The sequence below is a fragment of the Python bivittatus genome, unplaced genomic scaffold (assembly GCF_059951505.1).
Source record: "Python bivittatus isolate LINGU-HERP-01145 unplaced genomic scaffold, Pbiv_v1 ctg000580_np1212, whole genome shotgun sequence".
Taxonomy (NCBI): domain Eukaryota; kingdom Metazoa; phylum Chordata; class Lepidosauria; order Squamata; family Pythonidae; genus Python; species Python bivittatus.
Window position 1 is genome coordinate 10,154,917 of NW_028277087.1, and position 12,915 is coordinate 10,167,831.

A 12,915-nucleotide genomic window follows, 5' to 3' on the forward strand; every position below is an offset into this window, starting at 1 on the left:
CCACCAGGCCCTCAGGTTTAAATCTTGCATTTCATTCACCCAACCTTAGGTAATAACAGAGCTCTTGCTGTTCATTTCTCAGCCTTGGATCCAGAAGACATCTGCGCCATGTTTTGATAATGGACCTGTCTAGACTTGTTTTCTTTGCTTCTGCTCCTGCCACTTCAGCCCTTGTCAGCTCAAAGAATCATACTTGTGAAGCTGGAAAGGACCACAAGGATTATCTAGTCCAATCCACAGGACCATCTGGTTCAACTCCAGTAGAAACCAATCTTGGAAATTTGCTCCTACATGTGCATGTATAAAACTATACCTGCCAGAAACTACATTACAAAAAGAGCCAGGACAAAGAAATAATGTTTGTTGAGCTAAGAACTGCCTGTGACATAAGGTGCCCCATTTATGACATTCATGATCTCCATCTGCAGATACCAAATCTTCTTTCACATACAAGCTACTCTTGTCCATAAAAATATCTAAGTATAAATTCATGTACCTTCCCCACTCTTCTTCTAGAAGAAACAGCAAAAGAAGGAGATGAGTAGAGTAGAAGAATAACTGGAAAGAAAAGGAAGTCCCGAGTTTACACATTCCAACCTTACAAAAAGAGTTAAATTCATCAGGCAAACAGAGCCCCTACCCCTCCCCACCCACTCACACGCAAGAGGTAACCTTCAGGCTAATCTTTTAAAGTATCCATATTTTTCAGCATGCTTATGATCATTTGTGAGAGCTAGTTTGGTGTTATGGTTAAGGCATCAGGCTAGAAACTGGGAGACCATGAGTTCTAGTCCTGCCTAGGCACAAAGCCCGCTGGGTGACCTTGGGCCAGTCACTTTCTCTCAGCCCTAGGAAAGAGGCAATGGCAAACCACTTCTGAAAAACCTTGCCAAGAAAACTGCAAGGATTTGTCCAGGCAGTCTCCAAGAATCAGACATGATTGAATGGGTTTAAAAAAAATAAAGAACACTTGCACCCGTTTTTTGCTTTCAACCACTTATTTAGTTCTTAGTAGGGAATGTAAGAGGGCAGGGAGAAAAACTAAAAAGTAGAGTCTTCCTGCAGTTTCTTGACAATAATACCACTGCCGCCTTCTGAGATTTTTTTACCAAAGTTCCAGTCTAGCCTACAGCCCTGGGATTTCTTGATGGTCTCCCTCCCAAGTACCATCCAGAGCAGATCCTGCTTTGCTTTTTGAAGATTAGCCAAAATCAGCCAGCACTTTCTGAGATATTTGAGGGGGGAAATGCATATATTGACTTTCCCCCCATCTTTCAGTTATGGCAAGTGCTTTCAGAATTGTCCGGGAAGTGGTCAGGATCCTCACTCTGCTTGTATTCTGGATATCTGTATCTTTCCATTGGAGTTGCTAGCAGTGTTGGGTTGGTTGTGATCGGAGGGAGTCCTTCTTCAACTCCTCCAGCTCTCAGTAATGAGCATGCTCCTTGTGCTCTCTCTCCAGCTCCAATTTTTAGAATCTTGCTCCCTCTGGAATTCCAGCTCCGTTCTTTTTAAATCTCTTTGGGTAGCTGCTTTGATTTCCAATCTCTTCTGTTCAGGTGGGTCAATGGCTCCGCATGGGGTGACCAGTCTCTGACTCAACAATCTCAGAATTTGATACGTTGATAGGCCAAGATGTCTTCCAACTTCACATTAGCATAGAGGAGAGCTCTGCCCCCTAATAGCTATTAACCTAGCTAACCTATCAAACCCAGAAACTAAAATTAAAAAATAATTTCTTGGTCTGCAAACCCCAATATTCCCTAATAAAAAGAATGTAGAAAAAGAAGTGGGGGGGGGGGGAACAGAAAACAAGTTTGCCTACCTATGTGACACAGGCATAAACAGCAACGTCCTTTTAAAAAAACTTCCAAACAATGAACTCTAATTTTTAATATGCTTCCCATGCATCTCATACCACCATGTAGTGGCACACTAAGCCTATAGGGTGAATAATTACTGGTCTCAAAACTACTGTCCCAGAAGCCCTCTGGATTTACACACCCTAACTCTGCCTCCTGCCTTGGTGATAGTTACTGCTGTCATTACCTACAGTATCTTCCAGGAAGGCTCCTCACCTTTCATTCTCCTCCTAATACCAGGTATGTGAGACAAAGATGACTCTTGAAACCTTTGTTGCTTTATTGGCAAATTAAAAGGAAAACAAAATGAAATAAAGTCAATAGCACCACATTCTGGTCCTCCAGTGTTGTGCTAGAAGAATCAATCTTCTTTCTGTCTCTCCTTTGGGAGATGAACCAATCTCACAAGAGAGAAATAAAATCAAATTTTATTTTAAAAAAAAGGTGAATGTAAAGAATCCCTTTTTAGCTTTATATACGTGCAAAAATATTGGCAAAAGAGCTAAAAATATAGAGCTGTTCAAATCTCAGCAACTGGAAAGGAACTCCCATAGACAACTTTAAAGGAAAATATAAGGCTTTGGGCAGACCATAAAATTGATCTGCTCCTAATATAGAGGTAGTTCTGCTCTAAAGAGATTGCAAATTGCATGGAACACACAAATTACTGAGTTTGTACAAAGGACATCAGTACAAGAGACAAAATATTAGACTTTAATACTGTTACAGTAACAGAAATGAAACTTAATGTGTAATTCCAACTAGACTTGTCACCTATTTCTTAGGATCATCTAATGCCTGAGGCTAGAGGCTGCTTGGACTTTTTCCAGGTTCTTGTGGATTTTCCTTTATCAGGAGTTCAGGAAGATGTTACTTTTCTTCTTTTCCTAGTCTCAGCACTTAGCTTCTTCTATTGTTATAAAAGACAAACAGTTTTTCTCCCTAGCAGAAAAGGAAATCTCCCTGCATACCTGATCTCCAGGCTTGCCACAATAGTTTAGTCCATACCACCATATGCTGAAAGCAAACGACACATTCTGGCTTAGCAGGAAACATGAATCTGATTGGTAGGTTAAGCAATGGATGTCCTGAGCAAAGGCTTTTTAAAACTTGGCAAAACAGCAGTTGATTCGGTGCTGGGATTGCCTTTGGTCAGGGATTCACAAGCTTTGTAGTCCTGCTGTCCTCTAAGATGATAAATGATTTTGTGTGATCCCTCTCCTGAATAAAACTAAGTAATAGATTTTAGGGGGTTATTGCTATGGATATGTGTGCTTCCCCAGGCACAATATGTTTCAGTTTTGTTGATGTTTTATTGTTGATTCTAACTTGCTTTTTGTTGCCCAGAGTCAAAGGTCAAGCGGTGGCCATACAAAATGAATGAATGAATGAATGAATGAATGAATGAACGAACGAATGAATGAAACTGCTGTGACTGGTGCATGTTTTTGATGGACAGGTTTAGCTACTTCCTAAAAGTCACTCAGAGTTTTGCTTCCCACTTTGCCTGCACAAGCCTGATAGCTTAAGAAATGTTTTAACCTTCCCTTTAAACTGCTGAAACTCCCAGGGGGTCATGACCCACTGTTTGAGAATCCCTGCCTTAGGTAATGAGCACCAGCAACTTCTGTTCCTCCTCATTTGTCAAGGGGATCCCTGAGTACATAACCAAACTCAGGCTAAGCTGGAGCTGGAGAAAAGACAGTAGATTTGGTTTTCTCCATTAAATTTCAGGGCATTAACTGTTCCTCTCAAAATCTTATAGGTACCAAATATCTGCTAAAGGGTAAGCACTATGAACCTATAGTCAGCCTGTGTATGACTGTAAAGCTCATCAGCTCTAAGGACTTCCTTCCAGGAATTGAACCTTAGCCAATTCCTGAACTTCCTCATTGCTCAGAAGTGGGGTGTATGCATATGTATCTGTGTTTGCAGTTATGGGAGCGGTTTTTAATCGCATTGAAGGCTTGGTCTACTATGAGCCATGACTGCCATGTTCCTTCAAAATAAAATGTACCTCTCAGTAGGAAAAGACTGGTGGAGCACCAAAAAGCAACAAGATGCTTGCTGTGTTCAGATGAAGCAATTGCTTTACATTCTGGCCTTCTCTTTTGTCTTTCTACAGCTTTGATGTCGAGAATGGCTTCTCTCCAGGACGAAGTCCCCTTGATTCCCAGGCCAATCTGGGTCTGGGACTTGTTTTACAAGGCACAACCCCCCACAGTCAACGTCGGGAGTCCTTCCTCTACCGATCGGATAGCGACTATGACCTCTCCCCCAAAGCCATGTCCCGCAATTCGTCTGTCAGCAGTGACATGTAAGCAAAGAGGGCAAGGATTTTGTCAAGCACATGGGTAATTCTGATGCATTTCCTGTCTCTTGCTAGCAGAAAGTGCAAGGCACAGAAGCCCACTTCTTTCTTTTCCACCTTTGATATCCTGTGTTACATGGAATTTCTGGGTGCTCCTCTTCTGACTGTAAACCAACCACACTGATCAGCTTGTCTCCTGGGGACAACACTGTGTCTTGGGACATTTGCAGTCTGGCTGCCATGAGAGTAGTTATCAGTCTGGCTGGGATTAAAGAAATATTGCAGAAAAAGAATTCTGTTTCTTCAGATGAATTTGGAGCTAGAACAACCATCCTCAGCTTCCCATTCTTCAGCTTTTCTGTTTGAGAACAAGCCCTTGTCAGGCTTAATGGATTCCACACAGGGCAGTGGGACACAGTCTTATGAAACAGGTACATTGCAGGTTCTGATCCTTGCAATAGTCCAAACAGGTTGCTGTTTTCAACTGGGATATATTGAACGGTACACCACAGTGTGGAAAGAAACTCCCAAGGCCAGCTATATTCCAGTGCAGTTACTCCAGGTTAGCTGAGGACAGGAACATAATCTTGATAGGGCACTCAGTATGCCACTTCATGCTGTGTTCAGAAATTTGCCCACTATTTGGGCTTTGTAGCCATTAACATCCTTCTCTTCTCCCCTTGCAGGCATGGAGAAGACTTGATCGTTACTCCTTTTGCACAGGTATGCCTCTCTCTGGGGCTGGAAGTGGTCAGCACTTGCCAATGTAGGCTGGCTGTGCCCCTAAGCTTGGTTAAGAACATTTTCAGAACCAGAACAAGATATGTCCCTGATGCAGCTTTCCCCAACCTGATGTGTTAGGCAGTGTTTCTCAACCTTGGCAACTTTAAGATATGTGGACTTCAACTCCCAGAATTCCCCAACCAGCTTACGTTTAAGTCCACATATCTTAAAGTTGCCAAGATTGAGAAACACTGTGTTAAGGGCATGGCCTGATGCCCTCCAAGTCACTATTGCTGTGAATTGTAGTCTCATATCTCTAGAAAGCATCAGGTTGGGGATGGTTGTCCCTCATGGAAGCTGATAAGTACAGTAAAGTGGTAACCATTGTATGCTGGTCCTCCCTAAGTCAGTAGACCCTTCCTTACCTTTAATTATTTTTTGAACTCTTTCTAAAAGCCATTTGACTTGGTGGCCACAGTCACATATCACAGCAAGATATTCTGGGAATTAATGCTGCATAATTGTTTTTTTCTCTGTCCTGCATTTGCTACTCTTCCTTACCCACCCCCACCTCCAAGTATATAAAAGTGCAAAAATAATGAATCTCTCTGCTTCCACCATGCTATGCATAGGTTTTCAAGCTTCTGCTCTGTATCCCCTTTATATCATTTTTCTCCCTATATAAAGATATTGACCTTCATGCTGCCCTTAACACACATACCCTACATATACAGTTTGGGCCTCCCACATCCCTCCTTTGGGACATCTCGCTGCTCTTACCTAACAGTATTCTGCAGGAGGAAAAGGGTTTCATTCTTCATTCAGGTATTTTATAGGGAAAAGTTATATGAAGGGAGGTGCTGCTGGGTGTTTACATCCTGTTTGAGCCAGGATTGTATAACCAGGTCAGTTAAAGAGCATAGAACCTGCTATACTTGGTTAATTTTAACCATGGCTAATTTTGTGGCCCAGTCTAGTGTAAGCTTAATCTTTTGTTTCATTTATGGTTCACTGTAGGAGGCAAATCCAGAAAGTGGGTTAATTCAATAACTGAAAAGTATATTATGCAAATCCAGTGAGTATTCATGTGAGAGCAAGAGCCACTATACAGTTGATTCTAAGGGATGTCCTTCTTCCCCACTCCCAGGTCCTGGCCAGCCTGAGGACAGTTCGCAGCAACTTTGCTGTCTTAACCCATCTGCGGGAACATGTCTGCAACAAGTGAGTGAGAGGTTCAGGTGGGGAATGAAGGAGTCATGTGGGGCTGAGCTATTAAAGGATGTTTTTTGTTTTTTGTTTTGGCAAAACTGTGCTCCCCTTTGGCATTCAATCAGTCTGCATGATGGTTTGGTAAAGCAAAAGTGGACACAGAAGGCTTTACCTCTGCTTTATCTCTGGGGATTCATTCTTCTGTCTTGCTTATTGTGTAGAAAGATGCCTTGAGTACCATATTTAAAGACCATGTCCTCATGACATCCCCTGTCTGCTGCAGAAATAGCAGTTGTTCCACTGTTACAGTGGTGTTTTCTCCATTCTCCTGATAAAATCTTATGGTGCAGACAATCTGCTTGCCTTGATGATGTTATTGATGATAGTGCAGTCCAGAACTTGGGTCTGCTGAGCTTCTATTGACTACTTAAGATTGATGCAGCCACACATACTCACACCCGTCCTGTTGCTGGGCACTGCCCTCTGTGACCATTTTGGCTTCAATTGCAAGAGACTTTGGACACTTGGCTTCCAGAGAGGCATCTGCCCACGTAACCCCCAATGGCTGCTTTTTATGTATGTGGGTCTGCCAGTCTGCTGGAAGATTGGTAACCCTGGCTTTAGACATATGCTTAGCAGTCTTGTCAATGACTAATAGACTTGTGTGTATAAAAAAGAACTGCTGGTCAACTTAAACAAGGGAAGAGATGTGTCATTGATTATATCCCCAATAACCATATTACAGTTTTTTTGCTGGCCCTAACAAGTGCGGGATTTGCATGGTCATTCTTCTACCAGTTTTATTATTTTTTGGGGGGGGGTACCACAATCTGGGCTGCTGTAATGCAATTTTGCCTGTTCTGTGGGTGCTACCAGTTGCAAGCTCCATCTTTAATATGATTACTGCACTGTGAAAAAGTGAAAGAGCAAGTTCACTTTCTTCCGTGGGAATACTGATTTCCCAGAAGACTATTCCCAAGTTAAACAAACAAACACCACTAACAGTTGACTGATTGCTGGGATGTTGGAGAGGTGCAGGATGATGCAGAAGGGAGCTCCACTGATGTAGCTGTGAGCTCATCCCAACTGACAGGCTGTGATGTTTTTCCTCCCTCCCCCTCACCAAAAAATATGACCGTTGACACGAACATATCGTTCTCCAGAAGACTGATATCCCGTGTCAAGAAAACAAACAAAAAAAGCATATCTAGTCAGGGGCGCATATGAGGATTGCAGTGTGATGGGAAAGGGAGTGAGCTCTCTTCTGGTCGACCCTACCCCCTTCTATGACCACCAACCAACCTGTCAGCTGGAAGTGGATGAGCTGGCATCCAAAGACCAACAATCAAGGTTCACTTAGGCAACTTGAAAAGTGGTTAAACCCTCCATTTCAGGCACATGCTGGAGTTCCTCAACCTTGCGCCATCAGGCCACATGTTATGGAGAGCGATTGGTGATTGTTTTTCCCCTGGGCAGGGACACAGAATGGGACAGGAAAGGAAGCCAGGGAATCCACCAGTCACTGCCCTGCGGCTGCCCTGGGCAGCATCTCTCCCCAGCCTGGTTGCTCAGGCACAGCGAAGCTTACCTGTTGGCATACTTTTCTGCTGATTCAAGGATGGGAGGAATGCTGGTTAATGCAGCCAGGAAACCACGTCCTCAGTGTCCCAGGGCGCTGAGTTGTGCACCTCTAAGCAGATAACAAGAAGAAGCAAGATAACATAACAAGAAACAGAAGGAGAGAATGAGGGGAAGCCCATTTCTAGGGCGAGAGCAGCAGGGTCCACAGCAGATGTCCAAAGAGGTAAGATGGCAGACGCAAGGCCACGATGCAGCAGGGGTGTCTGCAGGAAGGGGTCAAAAAAGTGAAGTTGGTAACTGCAATGATGTGGTTGAAGGGGTAAAGGGATGGAGCTGGCCTTGTGGTACCATGTCTGCCATCTTGCCTCTTTTGACCAGTGGGGGGAACGTAACTGTGTGAGAGCCACCTTTGTTCTAGATTTCTGAAAGAGAAGGAGTGATACATTTCACATTATTGCTCGCATCTTAACTGTACTTCTTTGAAGTACAACCTCTTGGCATATTGGCAGAGCTAATTTTCAAGTAAATTTGCTTAGAAAGGCAGTCTTCTTTAATTTACAACTTATGGTTCAATTATAATTTGCACGCAGGTAACCATACGGTATCCTACATGAGGGGGATGAGCTCATGAGTGAATAGCTTGTTGAGGGGTTTCTCCCCTCTCTCCAGCACCAGCCCCATAGGGCGGCAGGGGTTCACGGAAGCTTAACTTTATGCTGTATTTTGCAGGAGAGCGTCTGGGTCCATCAATCCCCCCTCCGCATCTAAGGTCAATCTATCAGGTAAACCCTCTCACCTGTCTTTGGGTTGCTTTTTTCAAAATACTCTCTCTGAGGTAATGTGACCATTCTTGTGAGGTGGCCCATATTACAAACTGGAAAGCTCATAAGCTTATAAAAGCAAATCAGCTGATTTGGATCCAAGGTCTGCATCATTCAGCATCTGGATTTCAAGAGAGGCCAGTCAGATCTTTCCACAAAGCCTGCAAAAGAGATGCACAGGCCAGAGCTCATTCCTGTGGTTATTCCCAGTAACTGGCATTCAGAGCTAGACTACCTCTGACAATGGAAGCCTCATTCAGGCTTCAGGGCTTTACGACCATTAACAGACCTTTCCTGCTGAATTTGTCAAATTCTCCTCTCCTGTTAGCCATTGCCACATTTGGTGGCAAAGAGTTCCACAAGCTAAGCTTTGTGTAAAAAAGAGGGGTTTTTTGGGGGGGGGGTTAACTTGTTAAATTGGAGGACCTGTGGACGCCATTTTTTGTGAGATGTGAAGAAAAAACAACCCGGCCTCTATGTTCCTGCAGGATTTTATCAACCTCTCTCACGTCCCGCTTTAGTTGTTTCCTGTCCCCCGCCCCCCCCCCCCCGCGCTTCACTCTTTCCCATTTCTGAATATCTTTGCATCATTTGCCCTTTTCCAAGTGAATTTGTGGCACAGAAGTTCGAATCCGATAGTTGGTGGGCTCCTCATAGCTCGTGTCTATGCAGTGTCAGCAGCCAACTGTACTGAAGCTGTGGAAAGAAAAAAAGGTTTCTTCTGCCTAAAGAGAAAAGCTGGCGGGGGGGGGGGTACTGGTGATACCGGCTCCTTTTCATGCACCGTGCGTGAGGGTGGTGCTGAGGCCCACTGCTGGTGATTCTGACGAGAGCCTCCGGGGGCCTGCCTTGCCCATGATGGGGCACTCGCCCTCCCACCTCTAACCGCCACACCCCCTTCAGCCTCTGCAGTCTGTGTTTGCTCCGGGCTGCCCTCTCCCTGCCCCCTCCTTCTCTGGCTCTGTTTCATGCCACCTCTGCGGCGGGTGGAATGTCTCCAATTGACGTCAGTTGTTCCATTATTCAAAACACTCTCTTTCAGCTGGTCTCTGCAGCCCCACCACAGCCAGGCCCTTCTGATGGGCAGCCCTTCCTTTCCTGCCTCGGGGCAACCTGAACCACCTCTCTCCTGCATTCTGCTAAACCTTTGGCCAACCCCTGGCATCAGGCAAATGGGTTCCTTCCACAAGGCTGGCGATATCAGGAGCATATATCGACCACTGTGGGCTTGTCTGACAGAAGCCAGGGGCTGCAACAGAGGCACATGCTGCAGCAAATGGGGGGGGGAGTTGGATGGCTCCCAGTGAGATAGGTTAATGTGAGGGGGAGGCAGCTTACATACCCACGCTATGGCCGAGCAGTCTTTAGCACGATTCCTAGGCTGTGGCGTTCAAAAGTCCCAGAATGGCAGGGAGGAAATCCTCTATTATCTCCTTATTTATTTATTTATTTGTCAAATTTATATAGTCATCCATCTCACAAAACAAATGACCCTGAGCGGCGTACAACAAATTATTCCGCTCTTCCTTTCTCTTCTTGCCTTTGCTTCCTTGCCTTGCCTCTTTGGCTTTTCACCCATTACTCACATCATGCCAGGACAGCCTAAAGCCAAGATCTTGTCCTAAAATTCAGGATTTTGTTGATCGTGATGTATTGAATAAACCATAGCCCCTTGGTTCACAGATAATGCCAAGCTACTACGGATGGGCTTGCATATCAAGGCAAAAACAAATTAAACTTAGCTTTCTATAAGGCATGAGCCCAGGAAAGGTTGAAACATAGATTGTAAGCTACTTGAAAGTAAAGACTATCTGTCTTATTTCTCTAGCCCAAGAAGTGTTTCTCACCTCAGCAACTTTGAGAAGTATAGACTTCATCTCCCAGAATTCCCCAGCCAAAGTTGCTCAGGTTAAGAAACACTACTCTAGCCATTTAAAATATATGCAAGCTACTTTCCAGCAGGCAATCAAACAATGTCCAAACAGCTGTTTCAAATTATTATAGAATAAAATTACAGAATAAAAGAGAATACTAACAAAAAAATCCCGAAAACAAATTAAAATATTAGCATTGCAACTCTTAAGGAAATGGTCTGAGATAAGAGCATTTATTTATGTTGCAGCAACTCTCTTATAAATCATTAATAATTTTTCTGGCAATCCCACATGGACCAGCATCTTGTTCCCCAAAGAGGCTAATGCAATATTCTGGAATCAAATGATCCTGTTCTGTTTATTCTGGATTTGCTTCCCAGCTGATTCCAAACATTCCAACTGGGATCTTTGATAACAATAAAATATTATCCCATTTTCTTTAACCTTGCTTGCAATGTTATTATGCTTTAATGATACTCAGCCTCTACCTTGGTAGTTCTCAGAGGATGACACATGTGAAAAGTAAAAAAAAAAAAAGTTGGCCCATTTTTTTCAAACTACAACCAGTTTTTAGAATGTACCACTGTGGTTTCCACCTAGGGTTACCCAGGTCTCTGGCCATTCTGAATCTAATTTTCAGTGGGTGTGGAGACTCAACAGCGCCTAAGGTGGCACGGATATGCCTTCCAGACTGGCATTTTCAGTGATGTGCTTTGCATTTCACAGAGGATGCCTACCAAAAATTGGCTATCGAGACCTTGGAAGAGTTAGACTGGTGCCTGGATCAGCTGGAGACCTTGCAAACACGTCATTCAGTCAGTGAGATGGCTTCCAACAAGGTAAGACATTCAACACAGGTTGAGATTCAACTCCAAAGGTAGGAAGCCCCCTCCTTCTCTCTTTTTCTGGACCACTGCCAGCCTTGGGTATCAGTTTCCCTTTTGGCAGAGAGCTGATCATTGGTGTCATGGCCATGGACTTGTTTCTTTTTTAAAAAATGGCATAAGGTGTTGCAGGAAAAGAAGAAGCCAAGGAAATTATGCAGGAATGAATTATGGAAACTCAGCTGCAGAGTTTTGACTTGAAGCAGGTTAAAATTTGGGGAAGAGCTGAAGGCTGAGAAGTGGGGTTACTGCTTACAACAGGGCCACAAGCTACCTTTGCCGTTGCAAAGCAGTTTTGTGTTATTCTAGAAGTCTGCAACTCTTGTTTGTCCAGTGCACCTCTCCCCAAGATATATCCCTGTGCTGTTCCAACTAGAGCAGTGTTTCGCAACCTTGGCAACTCTAAGACATGTGGACTTCAACTCCCAGAATTCCCTAGCCAGCCATTCTGGATGTTGAAGTCCACACATTTTAGAGTTGCTAAGGTTGAGAAACACTGAACTAGAGAGTTGTGGAAGGGCTGCTCTGGGTCAGTGGCCATCAGACAGCGCCTCTCCCCACAGTCCACTTTATTCTTCCCTCTGAAGAAAAGCATTACAGAACTTCCTGAAGGGCAGCCTTAGTTGACCAGTCAAACAAATAAACAAACCATGATATCAGTCATAAGGGATCAGAAGCAACTGCTATAAATAACTTTTACGTATTTCAGCAGAAAGATGTCAGAGGAGACAGTTGGGGGAAAATAAAAGTATGGTTCCGTATTCAAAATGCTGAGATGGCTGGCTACTTTTCATTCAAGGCAATAAAATAAGTTAGTTGTTTCCATTTTTATATATTCCTGCTTTCTGGTCCACTGGCTTCCATGGACCAAAAATAATGGAGAAAAAAAGATATACTGAGCTGGAACCCAGTGAAAAAGATGGTCTGTATTGGGGAACACATCAAACCATAAGAATGGGATAATAAAACACATTTGCAACGCTTATATAACGTGCAATGCCCAAACCAACTATATGATGGCTTAATACAATGGCCTGGTTCATTGACCAGACAACACCAAGCTACTCAATTCCATTTTAGCCTAAGATGTGCCAACTCAGCCTGTCTATGGCAGGAAGGCAGGGAGAAGTTCAAATAAGTGTTCTCCCCTTGCCACTTTGAGAATCTGAAAAAGATCAGGCTTCCCTCCACTGTGAGCTCTCTTTACCAAAAAAAAAAAAAAAAGAGCCCTCTACAGCCTTTGTTCACCCTAGGAAGACTATTCTCCCCAGTTGTCAATGGTTTTCTTGAAGAAAGTGAAGTGGGGGAGGGGATTATCTCCCAGCGTTCCTCTTCCCCAATCTCTCTGAAAACCTTGGCTGTTGCTAAACAGAGTTTTTGGAAACAACTTCCATGCTCTGTTGTGCCTGGGCACCATCGGGGTTAAAGCAAATCGCCTTCCTCAGAGGCTCCGCCAGCCAATCAGAGAGCCGAGCTGGCTCCAGCCTCTGTGGCTGTGGCTTCTGATTGGATGGCAGCAGAAAGGAGAGGTACCTGATGCTGGAGCAGCCTTGGTACATCCATGGAAGAACCTTTCTTCGGCAGTGATGCAGGGGGACTTCGTCCCCCTCCTCACCTTCTGTCCTGACTCTCAGCGTTGCAGACAAGTCC

General features: G+C 44.1%; 1 protein-coding gene across 3 annotated transcripts in view; it reads left to right on the forward strand.

Moving 5' to 3' along the window:
- The window catches only part of PDE4C (phosphodiesterase 4C), a 45,658-nt gene that overhangs the window by 8,097 nt on the left and 24,646 nt on the right, over positions 1–12,915 (forward strand). For all 3 annotated transcript variants that reach the window (XM_088149557.1, XM_025169341.2, XM_025169342.2), the window contains 5 exons: positions 3,988–4,179; positions 4,860–4,896; positions 6,044–6,117; positions 8,416–8,468; positions 11,108–11,220. In XM_088149557.1, the coding sequence (XP_088005683.1) occupies positions 3,988–4,179; positions 4,860–4,896; positions 6,044–6,117; positions 8,416–8,468; positions 11,108–11,220 (469 nt within the window). The remainder of the gene's footprint in view (positions 1–3,987; positions 4,180–4,859; positions 4,897–6,043; positions 6,118–8,415; positions 8,469–11,107; positions 11,221–12,915) is intronic.